Source organism: Clarias gariepinus, chromosome 16 (genome assembly GCF_024256425.1).
Source record: "Clarias gariepinus isolate MV-2021 ecotype Netherlands chromosome 16, CGAR_prim_01v2, whole genome shotgun sequence".
NCBI lineage: Eukaryota > Metazoa > Chordata > Actinopteri > Siluriformes > Clariidae > Clarias > Clarias gariepinus.
Window position 1 is genome coordinate 14,802,711 of NC_071115.1, and position 24,554 is coordinate 14,827,264.

Sequence of the window (24,554 nt, forward strand, 5' to 3'; positions counted from 1 at the left end):
ACAAATGCCTTACCTGTGTCTAACCTACTAAAAAAATAATTTCATCTTAAACACACCACTACACTGTTGAAATCTTGAGTTAGATTTTTTTTTATAAAAGAGGCTCTGACAGGGATAGTGCTGGCTGCAAGGCAAATCACAGTTTTAAAACACACTTGCTCGAACAAGTTATTGTTTCTATAGTAACAGCTCATTCACAGGGATTTGTACAGAGACGCTCCGCATAACCCAAGTCTAATAATAAATGTTTTTTTAGCCCAGCCATCAGTAAGGAGATGTTTATTTAATATTTATGAAAAGAGGCTTTAGTGAGCAAAAGTACTTTGAGGATCATCAAGTTTTGCTCCAGAAGTGAAGTCTTTGAGCTTTGGGAAGTCTAAGTTAAGCGACAAGCTGGGTTTTCTTATTATTATTTGCTGTAAGAGGGAGAATCAAAATTCTGCTGTGAAAGGAACTGACTTGCTTTGCAGAAGTAACACACCATTAAACTTTAACTGAATGCATTATAAAAAATTATATGTTGACACATTGCTGGGGTATAAGGTAAATCGAACACATTGGGATGTCTTGTTATTGGAAAATAACAACTACTACAATAGCTGTAACAGCATGCCTGGTCATGTTTCAATCCAGTTCAAAGCAGTCAGTGATAAACAAAAGACAAGTGTGAAAGAAAATCTTAAAAGGAGTGAGTCATGCAGAAGGTACTTGACAGCTGGCCTGAGGTGACTGATGATCTGGTTATCACTGATGGGTAAAATGTAAACAAATTCATGAATTTGAATTTAAAATGTATTTCATGTTTATCTCAAACAAAAAAATTGTAAAACTTGCATTTGAAATCTGCCTTCTCTGCACCATTTCTGAAATTTCCATCTCTGCAGCGAGTGTGCCCTGGCTGACACGTGGACGACTGTAAAAATGAAAATGCAGTTGGCTCATGCAAAGGAGGCGCTCTTCTCATCTTAAGATTTGAATTTCCTAGCTGTTTGACTTCCTGTTTTTTTTTTTTTTTATAAGGAAGCTGGCCTTGATAGATATTGCAAATTCAAGTAATATTTTAGTTATCATTTTAACACCATTAATTGCATATCATATGAAACAAACAGGTAATAATCTCATTTTATTTCACTCTGATTTCAGTAAAGCTACTTATAAAACCCCATAGTGATCTATAATACTGTATAGTCTTGAAATATAACAATACATTCCCATTTTCCATATTTCTACCCACAGGCTTTTGTAGTCTCGTCCAGCTTTTCAAACGAAGTCTTATGCAGTGCTTTTCATGCAGCACAGCCTTGTGTGTCTCCGAGTGGTAACTATAGCAACCACAACTCAAACCACAGCTATCGCTGGGCCAGTGAGGACTGCGCCATTATTTAGATCTCTCTCTTACCACTGTAAACCTCCCCGCCCATTCACGCAATGCGCCAAAATCACATGTACAGGCCAAGAGCTTCAGATCATGTTTACATCAAAACGTCAGAATTTGGGAAAATGTGAACTCAATGACTTTGATGGCATGGTCGTTGGTTTATGTACATCAGAAATTGCTGATGTCATAGTATTTTTTTATGTCTGTAATGTCTCTTTCACACAGACATCATGCTATACAGGTGCTAAGAAGACTCCCCAAATATATATATATATATATATATATATATATATATATATATATATATACACATATACACACTGTATATCTTTCCGAACTGCTCGCTCATGCATCTTTGGGGGGTGGTGGAATACACTCTCGTAATACGATCCTTCCAATTGCGTGTTCACAGACGACCCTGATTGGCTGTGGAGCTGTGATTAATTAGAGAGCACCAAGTACCTCTCATCCCTTCCCTCTGAGAAAGCTCGGCCAATTAGCTCTCTCTAGATCTCCGGCTGCGAGTGGTTACAGCATCACCCAATCTCAGCTATATTCAGTTCATTGTTCTTGTTTCACTATAACTTTAGTACAATTTGAGAGGCGTGGTATGTCTTACCTATTCTTTATACAGTATGAAACCAGTTGGTTAGCTGGCTAGGAGGCTTATAGTAGGATTAAAACCAGACGTTCTGCAGGTGGACACTCAATGTTGAGTGCACTCAGCGGACAATAGCTGGAAAGGTTCGGGGTGACAGTAAGGCTACTGTATATTAACTCAATCACTCTTTACCTACAGTAGGTAATGAGCAGAAAGCTAATCACAATGAGCTAAACCTGAGATTTAAAAACTAGGCTAAAACAGCAAAGACCACATCAGATGTAGCTCCTATCAGCTAAGAACAAGTCGTAATGTAGCCTGATTAAAATTGGACAGTTGAGAACTGGAAAAACATCTGGTCTTTTTTTTTTACCTCACTAATCAATGAGGGCTTGTTAGATAGTGGAAATGTTGGCACTCACAGTATGTACTGACTGGTTAAAAAAAAAATCTCTTTACAACTGATTTGCCTAATTAAGTAAAAAACAAAACAAAAAACAAGCACCATGTTTACAAGAAGCACTATCACTACAGTGTCTCTTACGGATAATGAAATCAAAGCTGGGTGTTTGCTCTGACTGACAATATAGTACAAAAGGCAAGCAACACCCCCAACCTCCCCCCCGTTACGCGATCCCCTACTGTAGCAGCACCCCGGCGCTGTTCCCACAGCCCACTCGTTCTAAAGATATCCACGAGATGCTGCATGAGATGCTTTAATGTTGGTTGAATCGCCAAGTTGAATCTGTGCAGTGTGTGAGAAAGAAAAAAAGGGGGGCGGGGTGGGGGGGCAGAAACAAGAATTGACTGAAGATGTTGCTGCACTGTTGCAATCTTAACAGTCTGAACAACCTGAATGTGAAGGATGGTAAATGGGGTGTGTGTATGTGTATAGCCAGTATATACACCCTCTCACACAACTCTGCTGCTGCAGGAAAGCCATCTGTCAGTCATTTCTGTTGCCATGAGAATAGACCGAGTGTCTGTGTGCAGTGCGTTAAGCTTCTATAATGCAGAATCATGAGAACAGTCATGTGAGGATTGGTCGTTCTCTATTTAGAAGCTTCTCGGTGTGGCTGTGTGTGTGTGTGTGTGTGTGTGTGTGTGTGTGTGTGTGTGTGTGTGTGTGTGTGTGTGTGTGTGAGTGAGAGAGTGTGTGTGCGTGTGTGTGTGTGTGTGTGTGAGTGAGAGAGAGAGAGAGTGTGTGTGCGTGTGTGCACGCATTAAGGAAACTCACAGTCAGGTATCTGGCATCCAGGTCCACTTTCTTTTCTAGCTCTGAAAGAAGCTCGGTGTGGAAGCACTTCAGCTGTAGACACAGAGTTCAAACATTCAACTTTCTTTTTTTATTATTATTATGTTTTTTGTTTTTTTTTTTTGAACATGAACAGTTTACAGGTATGGCCATGGCTGAATCTCGATCACCATCATATTATAGAAACCCAGAGTCTGTAGGGTCTTGTAGGGCTTTGTGAAAGCCAAACAGATAGAAGATTTAAGATAACGCACCATTTCCTCCAGCTGCACTTGGATCTGCCGGTGGACCTCGGCCATCTGAAAGAGGACGTCCCCTGCGGAAAGGAGACACAATTATTCATTTGTGGGATGACAACTAAGACCATGCAGTGACACAAGACAAACGCAGACATAACAAGCAAACAAAGCACAAGACAGAGCGATGGAACATAGACTGACAAAAAAAAACACACACACACCAAAAAAACAAACAAACAAAAAAAAAACACCCACACCAAAACAGAATAAAATTTTAAAAGCAACTTTGAGGAACTTTTAAGTTACTTTTTTTTTTTTCAAACATTTAACATCATCCAAGTCTGCATAAGATCAAACCAATCATCTTGTTTCATTTGTCTTCCCTTACAAATAGCACTAATTGAAAAAGATAATTAAAAAATGGCAAACAAGAACAATCAACAAAGAGGGGGGGGGGGGACAAAAAGACATGCAGCTGACTGAGAAAGATTGTTTTTGCTTTTTATATACCTTACACGCTGCCTCTTCTGAATATGCAATGCGTTGTGAAAGAAAAGAATAAAAAGATACATTGAGCAGGAGACAGAAGAGACATACACAGAAGGAGGAAAACAACACAGAAAGCAATGGTGGACGCACACATACGCATATGCACATACATACACACGTACAGCCAGACAGATCACAAGTAAAGATCCACAGCTGAAACAAACTATGAATCTCCAAACTAGAACTTTTTAACCAAAGGTCACAAAATGTTACATGATCCAGACCTGATTAGAAAGCAATTACTTGAAGATTTTCTCCAGTACACTGAAACTAGCAGTACACGCATCAGGTTGCCGAAGTAGGGGGCTTGCTCCCGGCAAACAGATTTGATTTGATTAATGATGATTACACAATCAGGGCGGTAAACATGCAAAAAGCTCATTTGCACATTTGACTTGCAGGTTGTGGCTTCAAAAGACAAAAACCCTTTTTTCCCCCAGAAAAAGGAGTACGAGATACGTCCTTAAGCTGCATGTCAAACAAACATCACCACGTGTTCAAAAAACTCTCTTTGAGAGGAGGCTGAAAATATTTGTGAAAGCCAAAGGCAGGCTGGGCGTTCTCACACTGTTCTCAACGATACAATACACAATACCAATCCAAGGCTAGAAGCTAATTAGACACAGAAGCAGACTGTGGCCTATTTGCACTAACATAGTGTGAAACACAGGCTGTACTTAGAAAGGCTTCTAATAAAATGCTCTTGCTTATATAAGCAGGACACACATGAAGGAGGAGAGAAATACAGTTGCACAAATGAGAGCCACTGGCCATTGTGTCCAATAAACAATAATTTTATTCATTATCATCAATAATAATAATCAGTTTGCCTAGATTCATTTTGGATGTACTGTACACAGATGCATTAATCCAGATTGCAACCATTACATCACTAAAAGAGATGCAGCCTAACGATGTGGACTGCTTATTAAATAATTTTTACATTTTCTCCAAAACTGAACAATTTTACAGTACAGAACTTTCTCCAGGCTTTCTCTGACTACTTGTCAGTGGTTTATTTATATACTGTGAATAAAATCCAACTGAAAATGAAAATTCAGCAAAGATGATGAAGGCCATCATCTTTCAAAGGATCTATGATCAAAGGCTCAAGCTCTATGAACACTCGGAGCTAGGGGGCGGGAATAAAGCACAGACACAAATGATTGGCTAGTGCTGCAATGATACAGATAACTGTAGCAAGATCTGAACTTGCAGTTTCCGGATTGTGCCACATGCAAGGTCTTGCACAATCAGCACATAATCATCAGTTATGGCAGATGATTCTGAAAATCAAAATCAATCTATTACCGTTATGGGACGATCGATCAGTGCGTATCTATTTCCTAATATAAAACATTTGGTTTCATTCAATGCCTTCTTTCTAGAAAGGTCTTCATAAATAAGTAACTAACGTGACTCAGGGTCCAAGGCGAGGAATACCATGGACAGGGTGCCAATCCATTGCAGGGCATGCTCACACAGATACTGTAGACACTATGGAAACACCAATTAGCCTAATCTATGGGAGGAAACCAAAGGGAAAGCCACAGAGCACAGGGAGAACATGTAAACTCCATGCACACAGACCCAAAGTCAAACCCTTGACCCTGAAGGTTTGAGGCCTTATCGCTCACCACCACCACACCGCCATGCTGCCGAGCTACAGCCAAACATTAATTTATAGCTACTGTATACATAAAGCCATTTAAAGAGGTTATGTTTTGTCTCATAACAATGCATCGCTCACATTAGTACTTTTGATTATTTCTTCGTAGACACTGAACTGATAAAATGCAATGATTTTCAAAAGCGAACTACTTTTTCACTTTGTGATCAGTAATTTTGTGTTAGGATACATGAAATTGTTAAGTTTGACTTGCTAAAAAACTCTCCTCTTTGAAAATTCACCTCTCTGGACCTAGAGCTAGCCTCACTGAGTGGTCTTTAGTTATGCAATTTATATAATAATGCATTTGATTTTTATAAATCACAGAGGATCTAGTGAAGTCGATGCTTTTGAAGGTGCTAAACTACCGGCTGAACTTCTACTACCTTTTAAAATATTGAACGCTTTACTGAGGGTTTTTTCCCTATTGACTTACATCTAGCCTTTTCCTCAAAAGGATCTCTTTCAAGCATGAACAATCCTGTGTACCAAATACAAACACTGATAGAGGCCACAGAAAAAGACAGCTTGCTCTCAGAAGGCTACTTAAGCCGATTACAGATAATCAGCTGTGATCACCCGGGGCTTACACACCACCGCGCTCTTTTAAATGCTCCCAGAGGTTCAATCGGTTAAAGAAGCACAACGTAAGAGCCAGCCATATGTCCGTCTGTCATATCAGGTGCTGACTGAGTACAGACCACAATTACAAGAGTTACACACAGGTGCAACTGAGCAGAGGATTCATGGATTAATAATGTGCAAGGCATTTGATATTTTCTGGAATTAAAAAATTAATAAATAAGTATGGTGTGTCTATCTAAACATTTACCACTAAACAAATATTTCTAGCTCTTGCTTAAGAAATCAGTGAATCATGGCACATAGACGTTAAGGTCTAACTGAAGAAATTTAGGTTCTTTTATGTCTTGGTTCTTTTATTCTTTTACCCGAAATAAAGGTTTTGGCTTTTCATTCAGATCTGTAACATGGGTGCATCTCAAACTCAATATTTAGTAACAAATTGAAGTCTTTTAGACTGTTTCACTTTCTGTTGTAGTGGATGATTTTGCATGGACAGACAAAATGTTTGCGCTGTCATTGTACACACTTAACTATCTGCTAATCAAAAAACTGCCCTGTGTGCATTCCAACCTCATTTATAAACAGCTCACGCCAAACAATAAAAAGCATGACCTTTATAACATTACATGAAATGCCACTACAATAAGAAGACAACTTGATCTGAGTTTCTTTACTGGTTATGGAATGTTTGAAATCAACATGTGTTTGTTTATAATGTTGTGCAGAAAGTAAAACCTCTTTCTGTTCTACTGTACATTACATAGAATCATGTATCTCAGTTCTTTTGTGTGGTGATTCATGCATCACCATAGGGACTCAAAACTTAATAAAAAAATTATGTTGATTTTTACATTTATAATAGATGCAGAGATTAGATTCATTCATACATGTTTCTCAGTAAAATTAGGCTTTTTGTTTACTTTTAAGTAACAAGTTAAACTAAAAAAAGTTTTTATTTTATTTTATATTGTTTAAATGGTTTTAATTGAGAAAACTGAACTGAACTTGTATTCAATTCATTTATAAAGTTGTTAAACAAAGCTAAGATAGAAAACGTTCAGGTTAAAACATTTTTTTATATATTCTTAAAACTGTAACATTGCGTTGTGATATTTATAAAATCATGATACAAAATCGTAATATAAATTGAATCAATACAAAGGCAAGAAAAAGTATGTAAAACTTTGGGAATTTCATGGTTTTCTACATTGTCATAAAATGTGATCTGATTCCCATCCAAGTCAAGAGTATTGACAAATATAATGTGCCTAAAATAATAATTACAAAAATAATTTTAATCTTTCATGTCTATTGAAAACAACCATAAAAACCTCATATTGCTAGTGAAAAAACGTTTAACGAGTTAATGAGCACCAAAAAAGCTTACTGGAGGTGTAAGCATAACTGAAGTCTTGTTACAAAAATGAGTTGCATTATGTGGGCCATGCCTCGCCAAAAAGACCTTTCAAAGGATCTATGATCAAAAATTGTTGATTTACATAAAGCTGGAAAGGGTTATCAAGTAATTTCAAAGACTTAAGAAAATGGGGACACTTTGGGACTTGTGGCTACACTACCAAAAAGTGGGTACCCAGTCAAAATGACTCCAAGAGCACAACAAACACTCATTAATAAGATAAAGGAACAACTCTAAGTGACAGCCAAAGATTTGAAGGCATAATTGGCTAACATCTGTGCTCATGAGTCTATAGTACATAAAAAACTGAGCAAGAAAGGTGTCCGTGGCAGGACACCACAAAGGAAGCTGCTGCTTACTAAATAGAAAGTTACAAATTTATGGAAAAGCACATCGACACTCCACATTGTTATTGAAAAAATGTTTTGTGCACTGATAAATGGCTTATCATTAGAAAAACGTCATTCTAACTGTAAAGTATGATGGAGGAAACATCAGGATTTGAGCCTGCTTTGCTAATAGTCCCAAGCGTAAAAAAAAAAAATCTTCAAGATAATGTGAGAATGTCTGTAAAATGTCTGTAAAATGTCTGTAAAATGTCTGTAAAATGTCTGTAACCCAAAACACTGGAGCATGTGCACAACCAAATTGCTTCAGAAAAACAAAATCCACATTTTGGAGTGGGCAAGTCCTCAACCCAATAGAGATGCTATGGAATGGCTTAAAGAATCATTTACTTAGAGGATGAAAAGTATTTACTTTAAATTAAACTTAATTGGTTAAAATTAGAGTTAAATTTACATGTAAATCAAATGGAAACATACATTACACTCATGTGAGTATTACCTGCCTAGACTAGTGCTAACAAAACATGAACATGCATACAGCCCCCTCTGTTTCATTTGTCGGACCTGCCGTGGTACTTCCTAATCTGTGTATTAAAGAATGAAAGCTTTAAGATGTAATGCAAAAGTAAAATAGGATGTAATGCAGCATTATATTTTAAATAAACTTGTTTATCTTCCCTTTTTGAACTTGATGTTCGATATTTTTGAAGGGATATTCAAATCTTTTGCTACCTTTTTATCTTGCCGTTGTTTTTAATCTAAGCACGCAGTGTTGTAAGAGGGAGTCTAGGCTGTAGAGGATATTTATCAGGTTATTATTTGTAGTAGCTTTAATTAAAAAAGAAAAACAAACATATTAATGTGTACCATCTTACTTTAATCACGTAGCACTAGTGTTACAGCTAGACTGTACTCACTCAGACCACAACATGAAGCAGAAATGCAAATATGCGTACCGTAAAGCCTTAAACTCAACCCCACGGGATACCTTTGGGAATAACTGAAAAGCAGCCAGTGCCCCAGTACCTGACCTCAATAATGCTCGTAAGACAGAATGAACTTAAATCTCTACAGTTTTGCTTAAAAATCTAGTGGAAAGCCTTTGCAAAAACTTAAAATGTATTACAACTGCAAAATGGAAAAACTGAACCTGGAAAGGGTAAGTTTAAAAGATGTGTGTGATGGTCAAGTGTCCAGAAGATTTGGTCATATTGTGTTGTATGTCAAAAAAAAATTTAAGAATTGAATCCAAGCAAAAACAGAGCCTAAATGCTGAAACAAGCGCTGTTTTAGCAGTATGACTAGGACTAATTTTTCTGCCTTTCATTTTTATAAAAGCTGCGATGCATCTCATCTGATCAGAGTAACAGCACAAGATGAAAAACTGATTATTGAAATGATATCAGGCCTTTGTGAAATGAGCTCACGATACAAAACTGTGGAAGCTGAAAAGCATTTAAGGTGAGTCAATTATGTTAATTATTTTCCATACCCGTGGGGGGTGGGGGTGGGGGTCTACTCCAACAAAGTTTTGCTGGATTTTCATCTGAAGTAATATAATTTCAAAGTTCAAAAAGCGTTTAAATGCTTGAGGTGATTCCCACGCATGTATGTTTTAACAATGTGTATGAAAACGCCGACCCACTAAGAAGTAACTGAGCTCCATCAAAATCAACTCCAAAAAAAAAAAAAAAAAAGTTTGCAAATTTGAGTGCACATAATGATGGGATTTAAAATTGGCCTGGGGGTTGAAATGATTACTGTAGCATTTTGTCGTGATGGATGGCTTTTTTTTTTTTTTCGGCAATTCAATTTAAGAGTTCTGGCCCAACCACTGGGACTCAGAGACGAAAGACATGTTTCAGCCCGTCACAAACAGCTACAGGCTCTTCTACAACAACTATGTAAAAAAAAAAAAAAAAAAAAAAAAACACTCCACAGTTCTTCTCCAGAAATCCAGTTACTGTTTTGTTTTTGCTTTAAAAAGGAAGTGAAATTAAGTGGATCTTAATCCAGTATGCACACAGAAACAAGGCCAACCTTTCTGTTTACAAAGCGAGCCACAGAGGAGCTATTGTGCATTGTGGTTTTATGGAAAGTGCACAGGAAACACTGACTGTCGCTTGCTAAAGTGTTTGGGGTGAATAACCAAAGGCTTCGGATGTCAGCTTCTAGTTAGAGATCTGTATTCTTCGCCTTTGAAGATTATAGGTCAGAGTGTGTGGGTGTATTGAGCTCTGGACTCATCAACCCTTTAGAACTTGTCACGTTAACAAAAGCAGCTTCTCAGCCTGTCCGTCAGCAAATGAGTCAGCCGGCGTAGTCATGCATGCCTCTACCTGCGTGTGCGTGAGTGTATAGGAAAGATCCTATGCCACCGCTTTCTGTTTTAAAAACCCTACGTATACCACAGGAACACCCAACGCGTTCCACGCCATGCGGGCTGTGAGGGCGAGAAAGCGGAAACCCGAGCGGTGATGAGAAACTGTAGCCGCAAGCCAACTCAACAGGCTAGACCAGTCTGAAAGGAGGAAGAGGAGGTGGAGGGTGAATCATGGATGGAAGGTCAAGCGCAGATTACTGCAAGGCGTCATGGAAACAGAGGAAACGCGGAGGCTCGGGGCCAGGAGAGGCGAGAGGAAAGAGGGAAGGGTTTGTGCTTCTGTAGGCAGTCGGGTCTCTTCTCAACAGCTGTCTGCTGTCACTGTTCCTCTTGTACAAACATGAGAGGATTATATCAGTACTCAGTGGGAATGTTTGAGCTGACTAGAAAAAAGAAAAAAAAAGAGGAAAAAAAACCCTCTGCACCAAAGTATCAGTGCCGATTAGAAAAAAAAAAAAAACCTTGACGGATGTGCGCCGGGCAGGAAGAGCAGCCAGGATCCACTGAGAAAATGACAATGCAACTTCTGAGCTCTCCTGGGAAATGCACATCTGTGTGGCTGCTGATAATAGAAACGGGTGTGGGCGTGTCTGCGTGTGTTCGTGTGGGATAACAGGCTTCAGTGTGCTAAACAAAAGATAGCAGATAATCTTATCTTATGGTTAGCTTAACAGTAGCCATGATACAAGATACAAGCACCTCTTTGTGTTTAATACCGCCAGGCCGTGCACACACTTACTCACACACAATCTTATTTGTACTCTCTGTGAATTCTAGATATTAGACAGATGTGGTCTCTAGAGGCACGAGGTGATTAATACGCTTCCCTGGAATGAATGTTTATTTGTGGTGCATGGAATAAAAGTCTTTACACCCGGTATTAACACATATCTTGAGTGAGCTAGTGAAACCTGGAATTTTCACACGTTCTGAACGCATTGCCAGTTTTGATGCAGCTGACGCACAAAGGCTGACTGATGTGTCTGTAAGTGAGTATCTGTGAACATGTCCGGATGCCCCCTTTCACATAACCTATTTCACGAAGCAGGGGGTCTTCTTTGTGGCCTAATAGTGTGATTTTCATGTAATAAATTATGTCTAGAGTCTGTACTTTAAAAAGGCTAGATTTTTGAGATGTAGTTGAGGAGTACGAGTACGTCTCCGTACTTAGAGAAACCGTTAAAGCCATAACAATGTTCCTAATAACATACAATACAATTTAAGATGTTTGTTAAATGTGCAGTACATGAAACTATATTACTCACCATGGATAAAATCCAGAGAAGTAAAGTTTAAATGTTTGTGTAATCCAGCCAGACCCTTCATAGCATTCCTCTCCTTTAACCTGAACGCTGGTGTACGCACAACACCATCGACACACACAATGAGCATTTAGTTTGTATATGAGTGGTACTGTACATAAGAACGTGAAAGCCCCTTTTACTGATGACAAAAATTAACCGACAACATTAGATCCTTATCAAAGGTGTGTCGAACAACAGTAAGTGACACAATGTTACTGAAATAGTACTGACACGACCACCTAAAGTTGTCTGTTGGGTGACATATTACAACTTTACATGACAGCATTTTGACACTCGAACAAAAACAAGTATTTAAGACTAATGCAACAGCCGCTGGAAAGGCTAATTGTGTGGTCACCTTGATTGCATGCATGAAATCAACAAGCGACAAGTTTGACAAGCAACATCAGTCAATGGAACCTTGATGATGAAAAACGTACTGGGCAACAGACCGAGATCATTTTGGCACAAATTAAAGGGTCTCTTAGTAGTCCAGGGCACAGAGTGGGAGTTTGGGAAGGCACACACTGTCACAACAAGTGACTCTAGCCAATTTGCTCACATGGTTAACTCAGTCCTTTGCCCTGTCACATGTATAGGCAGTTTTAAAATGCTGATCATGGGTCTCAAAGGAAGCGCATTAGAGCTTCTTCCTCCCTGGTTGGTAGCTCTCGACTCATTTTCCGTTGGATTTTATTTGTAAATAAAGTTAACTTTGTAGTGGATGTAATTGAATGTAGGTGTGGAGAAAAAGTTACCTTTATTACGAGTATATAGTTACGTTTGCCAAGTTACAAAAATAGCTGCGCAAATTGAAGCCAGTTAAAGTTTTTAGAAAGAGAGAACAAACAAATCAGCCATAACCAAAAAAAAATAATAATTGGTGCATCTCTAGTAAAATGCCTCTCAGCATGCAGCTCTTACCCATAATTCCCCTTTCAGCAAATACACATTAAAGCAGAAGCATAGCGTCTAACACAGTCTAATGCGCGCTGATGCCACTTCAAAGGACTGCCATCCTTTCAAAGGTCTGAGATCCCACTACTAAAGGTCACGTAAGCCACATGACCTTGACCAAACAGCTCTGTGCGGAGACAGATGATGTAAGTCAACCCAGAAAATACTGCATCAGGACCGTTTTCTTTAGTAAAATATGCTTGTTCCTTGGAGCAGAGATTTTTGTGTTGGAAATGTTCGAGTGCGTTGTACACACCTGGACAGCGCTACATCCAGGTCACGGATTTATCTTCCGCTTCGGAGGAGGTACAATTCTGCACACCAGTGATTACTGAGGTGGCGCTTGCTGCAGTGAGCATCATTCAGTGGTGCGTTCATGTGAAAAGCTTTACAGAATGACCGACCTGTTTATGTAACAGACAATAACTTAAGCTTGTTTTACAGTTGATGCAGACTGGTCAAGGAAGCGTTTCTGGAATACATCAATATAAAGCGGGGAAAAAAAATTGCAGCAAGCAGAAAAAATGATAAAAGTCTGCTATTATGCATGATGTGTGCACACAGCTGGATTAAAAATCTTTACACCACAATGCTGAGTGTGGATAGATCTTCCAAAACACAGCATTGCCAGTAGTTATTTTATTATTATTATTATTATTATTATTATTATTATTATTATTATATTACTGATGCACTCATTGTAATGCGTTAGTGTCTCTATCGCAACAAGAAATGCAGGTGGGATTTGTATACTGGATGCTTAACAATCTAAGACGAAAACTGTTTTTTGTTTTGTTTTGTTTTTTAACTATAATAAAGTGAATATATAGCTGCCATTATGTACATGACAAACATGTTGCTTTAAAATGTTCCATATCATAAAACTTTGCTATAAGTGATTACAATTCAATGAAGAAATATCATACTTGAGGTCATGCCATTGTGCTTGTTATCAGGGTGCAGCCCATGTGCAGAAGGCATCACTGCTGTGCCGATATTCAGCACAACAGGACGACCTTGAGTGTGATGTTGCTTTATTTTAACAGTTCCACATACAAACAGTTATTGAAACAGAAACACAAAAAGTTAACCGATTTTTATATGTTTGTTTATTTTAGCCAGTTATTTTGTTTTGCCAACACATATCCTTCCACGAATGGTGGAGTTGGCGACCAATAATTAGTGCAATTACTCAGGGGTGAAAATAGTTGTTAATTCTTGATGGCATTATGTAATCAAAAGGTGAGGAGAATAAACAATGGAGGTGGTGGACAGTCCTGTAAATCTTGTACTTTTCTTCTTATTTTTCCATTAATTTCACATTCATATCAAGCTCCGTTAACTTCTGGTGTGCTAGGACGTACAATTCCTTGTCCCATACACTAAGTAGTGCCCTTGATCAGGTGTTGGAGAGTGATTTGTGATGCAGCATTGTGTTAGAAGATAGTTAGCTCTGTACTGTAGATGGAGAAGATTCGGAATTAACTGTCATATAAAGGCAATTACATTCATCACAGTCACACTCCCACTTGTGTGATATTGCTTAATTAATAAATGCTTGTTATACACTATAGTGCAGAACGAATAGGATGACTTCGTTACCAGAAGGTCACTCAGGCCTTCATAAAATTCTAGATACGCTCCAAATGTATCCCAGGAAACTGTATTTGATGAGGTCGAACGTTGAGGCCTACTCTCAAGTGCAAGATGATATACATTTATTTTTTTTAAAAGACAGATCACCAATCCTGATGAAATGATGGAACTAAGCAGGGATAAGAAAAGGACGATCAAAGAGTCTCTTTCAGGCACATTATTTCAGATTGTAACAATTAAGAGTAGACAGGGAAAAAAAAAAAAAACAGCATGAACGGTTTTAGGAGTGAAGGTGAGAACGACGAATCCTCACAGCACAGCCTGTACACTGTGACAGAGGGAAGGAGAGCGGAAAGAAGTAGAGTGCGTACAACTCTTCTACTGAGAGATGTGCGAGGTGCCAAATGCCAGCGGTGTGACTCTAATGAGGAAGAGAGTTTTACACCAACATGGAATGCCAATGAGAAAGAACCAGGGCAGGCTCTAGAGAAATGCCTGCAACAAGTTCATCTCTTGCACACAAACACACCCCACTACATGTGAAGCATGAGGGGGTAGAATTATGAACAGTAGTATGTATGAGAAAGAGGGGCCAAAATATCACGTGTTAGATTTTCATGCAAAATAAAAGGACATTGGTGGCAGTTCAATTTGGTAAGGCTGTGTGTTACTGATCGGAAAGTCAGGGGTTTAAACACCAGCACCAATAACCACTTGGACTCCATATTAACATCAGTTACCATCAACTGTTATGCTGAACTGCCTGCCACCAAACATACAGTATGAATGCAGATCAATTCCTGCCTTCTGTTTCACCCAAAAGGTTCCCTGTTGAGTCTGGTTCCTCTCAAGGTTTCTTCCTATTGCCATCTCAGGGAGTTTTTCCTTTCCACTGTCGCCCTTGGCTTGCTCAAAAGGAACTATCTGACCATTTTGATTTATACACATTCACATCCCATACAAACTTAAATAATTTGGTTGATTGTGTAAAGCTGCTTTGCGACGATGACAATTGTTAAAAGCGCTATACAAATAAAATTGAATTGAATAGCTGAGGAATGAGAGGAAGGAACTAACCAACCTTACAAACAACATGCTTTTTCAAGTTTGTATTCATGAATATGAACAAAATGTATATTCATAGACAAGGAAAAAATATATTCAGACACTTCTTCAGACCAAAATTACTTCTTTGTTAAGTCATTTGCAGGATTGCGATTCAACTTGGTAAATAACCTAGACTTCTCTAAGGTTAGTCTCTCTCTTATTTTCAAAATCCTCCATATTTTTTTTATAAGATTTGAGCCAGTAGATTAGCTAGGTCATGGAAATTTGGTTGTCTTAAATAAATTTCTTCTCTAATGCGTCTCAGTACATCGCTCCATTCACATTAACTTCAATGACATGTAAGGCTCAATTACAATTTGCAGTAAAGCATCCCCACATTATGATGCTCCCACAGACAAAAGTTACTCAGACCCGATCTGAACATCAGATTTGTGTCACATTAGGGTTTAAAAAAAAACTGTATTGAGACAGTTCAGACTGGTGATGTGAACATAGTCTCTAAGAAAGTTAGAAAAAGATCAACAAGTTAGAGCTATAAAAGGCAGAACAAGAGAGTGCGAAAGAGCTGGAGCCAAAAAGACAAAGGCAGAATGAGGGTGAGAGAGAGAGAGAGAGAGAGAGAGAGAGAGGAAGGTAAATAGCAGTAATTATGAAGAAAAGGCATCTTTGTAATAAAGCAGTAAAGGATGAAAAGAAGAAAGGCTCTAATTTTAAAAAGAGGAGTGGTTCATAGCTCACAGTTCTCAGCAGGAGATCGTTTAGGGATAAACCATGTGGTTTATTTTATACCATATATATATATAAAACAAGATTTCATAATATGTATATATTACAAGATAGGTAGATAGATAGTGTGTGTGTGTGTGTGTGTGTAAATGCACAATTCAAAGCGGCAGTTTTGCTTGTGCAAAATAACAGAACACGCTTATAAGAGTAAAATCAACTTTTAATTCTCTATAGAATCTCCTGTTAAATTAATGCACTTATCCTAGAATTACATTATTTCTTTTATTCCATCTAGGTAAAATGTTTTTTCAGTACACAATAAGTGTGTGTGTGTGTGTGTGTGTGTGTGTGTGTGTGTGTGTGTGTGTGTGTGTGAGAGAGAGTGCAATAAAATAGAATATTGTGGATTCAATAGACGTAAACCCAAATATTTCAAGCCTTTCTGTTTATATCAAGAATCCAGAAACTTAAAATATTCAAATATTTAATTTAAACTTTGGGCAAATTACTATTCATACAGCATAAATACTGTTGATCTCTTACAATAGTTCAGAAAGCAATCTTCGACACTCATGAGGAAGGTAAGCCACAAACGGTGATGATGGTGATCACTGATGGTGCTGGCTGTTCGCAGAGTGCTGTATCAAAGCATCTTCATTGAAAGTTGACTGGAAGGGAAGTGTGGTAGGAAACTACTGCAGACTTAAGAGGAAAGTAAAGCCAGTTCAATAACTTGGTAGTGCTTCACACAGAGTGGAGTGAGGCTGAAGTCAATGATCCAGACTTGCTCAGACATCTTCAGGAAAGTATTAAACAATTCCTGAATACCTGAGCAAAGGACAAAAAAAAAAAAAATAATGGACCATTTCAGAGTTCTCTTTTCAGATAAATGCAAATTTAGCATTTTATTTAGAAATCAAGGTCCCAGAATCCAAGTTGCTCGAAGTTCAGTGTAAAGTTTGCCTAGTCCGTAAGACTTTTTTTGACTTCTTGTGTCAAAGAGGTGAATCAAGGCTGAGGTGAGGGACTATGTGAGTTTTACATGCTTTCCCAGCATGCAGCACAACGCTCAGAAATAGAGCAGAAAGTAGAGGCTCCTGGGACCGTGGTGCGTGGCTAATAAAAGAGCCCCACTGCTCTCGTTCCAATCGGGCCAACATTTCCAACAGTCTGCGAGACTAAAGGAAGGACACTTGCACAGGCAAGACAAGGCCAGACAGTGGAAGATGACTGCAATCAGCACACTCTGGGTTCTTCGTCCCCTAAACAAATAAACACAATTTCCCTTCTAACTAACCTCCATTAGTAAGCACTGATTTTCCTCTTCTGGCCTAGCATCATCCATTAGTCTCATAAGACAATTATGTACCTTGCCTCATTGCCTCATTTCCTCTTCTCTTACAGTATAATTATGAGGGACACACATTATTCTTTTAATGTGCCCTAATTGCTAGTACTGCTCTTATTTCTTACTATGCATCATTGTTTTATTGGTTAGACTCATGCTGCAGATCACTATAAGACATGTATTATAGGAAGGGCATTTGTATGTACAATTATGTGTGAAAGTTAGTGATCGTCTTAGTCTTAGGCAAATACAACTTCAGACATACATTAATTTTTTACTATGCCATAAATTATTTAAAAATATAAGGGGAAAAAAAAAACAAAAGCAAAAAAAAAATTATATGGGCAATACAAAGTACGATTAGTATGATTCAAGATCTTGAATAGGTCCACCTTCAGCAGCAGTAACTTAAGGTTGTGTGTCCTGTATGACCATCAGTCTGACATCATTGTAGAGGAATTTGGACTCATTCTTCTTTACAACATTGCTTCAGTTCATTGAGGTTCAAATGGTTTGAGGTCTGTACATAAATTCTTTCGGTTTTTCAGCCATTCTGGTGATGATTTATGAGTGAGGTTTAGATCGTTGCGGATATTAGTTGTTTCTGCATATCTGCTTACATGCTCATTGTTTTTTTCGCCAAATATGGCGCTGAGCATCAACTTTACTTTAATCTCATCTGTCCATACAGTAGGACATCATTCCAGGAGTTGATCAGCTTCGTTCAGATGCAGTTTTGGCATGTTCTTTTTAGACAGAGGAGGCTTTCTCCTAGCAATCATTCTAAGCAAACCATACTTGTTGGTCTTCTTCTAATTGTCCTGCCATGGACTTTAACATTTATGACGCCCGTGAGGCCTGTAGAGTCTGAGATGCAAATTTTGCATTCTTAAGCACTGTAGGCTCCGACCTCGGAGAGAGAATGTGCTGTGACGTCCTCCTCTGACAGAGGATTTGCAATTGTCTTGAATTCTTTCCACTTGTAAATAATCTTTCTTACTTTAGAATGTTGTACTCCACATGGTTTTATAACCCTTTCTACATTGATGTGCAGCAACGATTGTTTCTCTAAGATGACTACTTATGTATTTCCTTCTTGGCACTGTGTTCATTCACACCTGGATGCCAGCAACGTGCCAAAACCTCTGCTTTCATAGAGATCTGCACACTTGCTGCAGATCAATTAATCAAGAACTGATGATTAGCCGCACCTGGCTGCAGCGTACCTTCTTATATCCTTCAAAAAGTTGTATAAGAATGCTCAAAGGCTTCAGGATGTGCTGTTTATTAAAAAATAACCAAGTTTGTCTTCATGACTATCGCACTAAACCGTCATTGCTTATTTTCTGTTTAAAGCACATATAAACATATTTTATTTGTACTTACAAAGATCAGCAATTCTACCTGCGAAATAAATTTTTTATTTAGCAGCCATCGTTATCTGTTCCGCAAACTAAAACATCAATGATATGTTCTCCAAAAAAAAAAAAAAATCCCAGTTTCCCATGAGAGGATTTAAATGTGTTTAATATTTTTATTGTGGACAGGGAGGAAAAATTTCCTTACATACCGCATCAAAGAGACAGATGACATCAAAAAACAAAAGGCAAATCTGACTTTAATGAGCTCAAAACACAGCCTCCTTTTAAGCAGCTTTGTTCTCATGGTAACCGCATGTGGGTTCCTCTTCACTTTCAGGAGATTCATGACAGCAAAATGCCAGAGTCATACCAGAATTGAACATTGCTTATAAAGAAACTGAAACAGCGACTGGGAAAATAAATTGGGTGATAAGTCGTCCCATATTTCCTATACCAATTCATTTTCCAGAATCTTTTCTGTATTTCGCAAAATGAATGTTTCATCATTTCTGGAACGCAAGTGCACCCCACAGCATGCTGTATATGAAATCACCAAAAACATTAACTATTTGTATGGACAGAATTATCTTTCGATGCACACAATTAGAACAGAAGCTACCCTTCAGAATGATTTGTTGTGCCTATTTGGCATTTTCAAAAATAACGGGAAAAAGAAAAAAAACTACAACAAATAGCATCCTGTCTTTGCATTCAGTACATAGCTAATTAGCTTATGGTATCGTTTAACATAATCTGCACAACATTACATACATGTTCTTCTGTTAAAAACGTGTCTAAATTGGTGCCCTCCTACTGTTCTCTAAGGAACACTGCATGGAACGGCGTTCATTCAAACTTGATCAACACGTGAGCAAACTCACAGACATTAACAGAATCGAGATGACTACAGACAATCTGTGCAACTACAGACCACTGAATAAAAAAAAAAAGAAAAAAAAATATGAAAGGAGGTTTCCATAGTAACTGGCTATATTTCTCAGGGATAGATGGGGGTGTGCTCAAGTTGAACCAAACAACAGACTGCATTTTTGGGGTTTTGTAACCAGCAGAGTAGGTTTTTACACTACCTACTACAGGCCATTAGGGGATTAAAATTGTGCACAGAATAATGCAGGATTTTTCTTTTTGCTTTAACACAACAAAATGGCAGAAAGTGCACTATATAGTAAATAAAGCACAGTTTTGGATTTACCTTTGGTTCCTGTAAAAGATGCTCTCACTCATTCATTCATTTGTATCTTGTATAGGTTTGTGAAAAGCCTGGAGCTTATCCCATTATCGGGGCACGAGGTGGGGTACACCCTGGATACACTCACGCACACACTACAGGGAGTTTAGAAATACCAATCAGCCTACTCTGCATGTCTTTGGACTGTGAGAGGAAACTGGAACACCCGGCAGAAACCAGAATCATTAAGATCTGCTTGATTTTTTTGGTTAATTTAGCTTTATTCTGTATTTTATCGTGACCAATAATTTAAGTGTTTAAAAGTTGTCTAAACAGGGTGGCCAAAAAGTCTGACAAAATTCACCAGGGATTTGTCGTCGGTACTGTATGGCTTTGAATCTAAAAAATTTTTTTCTTCAAGGTTATATGGAATCCCTAAACAATAGCTTCAATGTAAACACAAGTACTGCAAAGTCAGGGACTGCGTATGCTTTTTGCATATGAATTCAGATTTCAGGTCACTCAGTATAATGACTGGTTATCCTGACATTTCTTTCAAAGCACTGACTAGTACCAGAAACTGAATTGGATCCAGGGTCACTGTTATTGCTGCTCCATATAGTGTGTTATACAGAGCAATCTATGTACTGTATTTAATAAAGTATTGAACAATGACCAGGGAAGCAATTTTAAATACATGAAAGACTTAGGGGACAAAGCACATTGAGCAATTATGTAGTCAAGTAATATAATATAATCCCAAGAATTATTATTTTTTTATTTCCCTGGCACATGTGAGCACAACATGAGCACATGTAGTCCAAAGTTACTGTTCATCCCAAAATGTAAGGAAAAAAACAATAATCATATCTTTTTTATTATCTGTTATATTCTATGTCCACCCGAATGGTATAAAATCTAGAATGAACGTGAAGATTAAACACTTACTTTAAATAAAACTTGTTATAACAACCTTCTGAGAAGGCTTTCCACAAGACTCAGGCACAAGTGCATTAGTTGAGTCAGGCATTTGTATCAAGAGAGAAAGTATGCTCTCCAGTGCATCTAACCAAAAAAGGAAAAAAAAGGAGGTCAAATCTCTAGATTCTTCCACTTTAATGAAAGCTAACTGTATCTTTCTGGAGCTCGTTTTGTGCAAAAAGGAACCAAGATGCTAGAACAGCTCAAGATCTCTCAAACTGTAATTCGATACCATTGTGTGCCTCTAATATTTTGGAAGCACATAATGTAAGTGTGATGGTCTCTCTGTCTCTTCTAGTCCCTTGTCGCACTCTGCACCAAATATACATTTACCTTATATATTATGTGACTGTGACAATATCTAAATCTGTGTGTCGCTCGCTCGCTCGCTCCGTGTCTCTCTCCGTCAAAACCTCTCTGCCCTCTGGACTGGTCTGACTCGTCCTTGTGCCCCAATGCTGGTTGGAGGTCTGGATGCAAGGAGGCCCATGTGGTCTGCTTGGGATACATGTGGTGACTGATGACAGTTGCACTTGACCATGAATGTGGTCTTGGACTCGGCTGATGCAGACAGCTGTTCTCTGATGGCTCAATAGTTCAGGACTGAAATTCTCAGTTTTGTACCTAAGCTCCCAATAATAAAAGTGGACTCCACTATTAGCTTAAAAATCCCTCCTGTTATACTGAACTTTCAGCCTCCTAACAATGAGTATGACTGTAAACCAATTCCTGCTACCCGTTATCACCCAAATAAGGATGGGTTTTCTCGTGAGTCCTGGTTCCTCTCAGGGTTTCTTCCTATTTCCATCCCGGAGATTTTTTCCCTTGCTACCATCCTTTGGCTAGCTCACCGGGGACAATCTGATAATTATGATTTATACACATTTCCTCACATTTCTTAAAGTCATTTTCGTTTTTTTGATTTTGTGTCTTTCATTTTATCTTATCATCTTCGTTAAAATAAATAAACAAATAAATTAAAACCACATACATGAATAATATATATAATTTTAAAGCGCAAACACACCCTTCCTGATTCAGCAACCCGACATAAACGTGATTCCCTGCTTCTGATATGTAAATAATGTGATGGCTACGGTTCCAACTGGACACAAGGCCCGGATTGTCGAGACGCAATATGATGGACAGACAAGCAGACCATACAGGATGTACAACCTTGTTAGACTTGTAGTAGAAGGCAGAGAGAGGGGACGGTGAGCTATGATGTGTTACCTATCAGTGATCCAATTACTGTCCACACTGCTGGCTGTGCTAGAATGATGTAAGAGGTGAAGTAAGACAGAAAGACAGCCAGAAAGATAGAGAGAGATACAGAGAATGAGAGAGAGAAAGCGAGAAGGAGCTTGGAGGATTTGAGTGGGTGGGACGGTGACAGAGCGATCATTATCCTAAACAGCACAGCGTGTGGAGGAGTGTGTGGGAGTTAGGGAGGAATAGAGCAGTAGAGCAAAATGCGTACATAAACACAAAACTCGTCCGATTGGGTTTGGAACGGAGAGCCGCTCGTAACCAAGGACGTTTACAGAACGCACAATGCTTGCACAAGCGTCTATGTGACTGAGAGCACTTGTCTGCATTCGAAAGAAAGTGGGGGCATCGGGAAAACAATCGAAAGAGAACAAAAGAGAGAGCACAAGTGTGAGAGATAGAGAGAGAGAGAGAGAGAGAGAGAGGGAGAGAAGCACAGAATCATGTGTAGGTGGAAAGCATTTACGGTTGAGCTCTAACTGAACCCCTGTGGCTTTCTCACTGAGTGCATAACACACACGTAAGACCGGCTGCACTCTGCCAAGATCGACAGTACGACGGCGGCACAGCGAGTGTCCACGCGAGCGACAAAAGCACGTAAATACACAACAAAACGTTAATCTAGCGCTCTTTCTGAAGGACAGCGCACTGGAGGCCAGTAGTGCCCAGTGGCTTCCCTGCAAACCAGGGTTATTAAAAAGTGTGTGCGCGCGTATGTGCATATATGTGTATGTTTAGGATGTGGCTCCTCCACAGACTGTCAAAAACCTTATACAACAAAAGTTTATACTTCAAATAGCCATCAATAGCTATAGCTCCTTTTAAGTAATTTATTACCCATTATACAACTATTTAGTCTCGCTAACATACAGTACAACATGCTATGATAAAAATAACGGTCCAATTATGATTCGCAATTATTCAGACACAAATCCTGGCTAAATTCCATGAACACACAAGCAGGATTGAATTTTAATTTCGCAATTTACTAGAATGACATTAAATTACATTTCATCATTCATCAGATCAAACAGAAGGTAAGGCCTCGTCGGTGAAAAAACCCTTAACGGTGCAGAGAGATTTCCGCTGGCTGAATAATTGACTATTTCGTGCAGCATGTTTTCTCAAGTTGGACGTGTCCTTGTAAGCCACAAGAAGGCGAGATTTTACATTTATATATTTCATTCTGGCAGCCTGGAAAAGACTTTCTGTATCTGACCAAGGACGCATTTTCCTTTGCTGAATCACTAGATTCCTTCAAAAAAATTTTTTATCAATCATCCATCTTAGTCGCTATAACTTTAACGACTAGCATTATGCAGGAAGTTACCTCACTGCAGAAAAACAAAAAACAATGCAAGCAAATCGTGAAAGCTTGTATATACTTATTGTGGTGACCATAAATGAATAATAATTTGCCTTTTACTCGCCATATCTCCATATACAGTAGCAGCAAGTGCATATGTACAGTACTGTATGTAGTCGTTTGTGTGTTTTGTAAGGTTAGGGTTTATTAAGAGGGAGGTGGTCAGGAAAGTTTTACTTCCGGAGTGTGAACTACTCATTGTGGGGAAAAAAACAAAAACAAACCCATCAGAGCTATTGTACATTATCCTGACCCAACACGCAAATAAAACACATTTTCCTTTAAGCGTAGCTCCTAATTACATGTGCTTCTGATGTGCTTTAGAAGTGGTTTCTACTCCGCATTGAATAAACGTACGTTGTGTGTACACACACCCACACACACGGATGTCTCGATTAGACAATAATGAGTCATTCCACAGGAGAACTTTGGGAACAGGCTGGTCCACACACACACACACACACACACACACACACACACACACACACACACACACAAAGCTTAAAGAGGCTAGTCATAAGCTCAGCGGGGAATCTTCGGCCAGTCATACCTCTAAGACCCGGGCTGTGGTAAAGAATTATTACATAGGGACTGTAACCTGGGAAGTGAGCAAACGCAGAAATGAATTGTAATAACGTGACAAGCGTTGTAGGACCTGGAATGAGTCACTGAGGTCCAGACTGAGCTGCGTGCTGCACAAGGAAGGAAATAAAAGTGGGGGGGAGAAAAACGGATAGGAAAGTGCTATAAAGAGCGGGACTGAAAAACTGAGTGTTAATTGGCTTTTCAGAGATTAAATGAAAAACCGGAATAGAGTCTTGAATATTGCCCCATGAGAGGCGTTTTTAAACCTAAAATCAGCGGCTGCCACTCTGACAAGGTCCCTCCAGAGAGCCAATTGTGCAGATGTGGCTTTCTTTCATGGAAAGGAGCCATGATGAGCCCAAACTCTCGAATCAGAATCTC

General features: G+C 38.7%; 1 protein-coding gene across 9 annotated transcripts in view; it reads right to left on the reverse strand.

Annotated features, from left to right (window-relative positions):
- The window catches only part of baiap2a (BAR/IMD domain containing adaptor protein 2a), an 84,006-nt gene that overhangs the window by 19,213 nt on the left and 40,239 nt on the right, over positions 1-24,554 (reverse strand). For all 9 annotated transcript variants that reach the window (XR_008365789.1, XM_053514522.1, XM_053514525.1 and 6 more), the window contains 2 exons: positions 3,489-3,550; positions 3,217-3,288 (listed from right to left, as the gene is read on the reverse strand). Coding sequence is in view for 8 of the 9 variants with exons in the window: in XM_053514522.1 (XP_053370497.1) it covers positions 3,217-3,288; positions 3,489-3,550 (134 nt within the window). In the remaining variant the exon portion in view is untranslated. The remainder of the gene's footprint in view (positions 1-3,216; positions 3,289-3,488; positions 3,551-24,554) is intronic.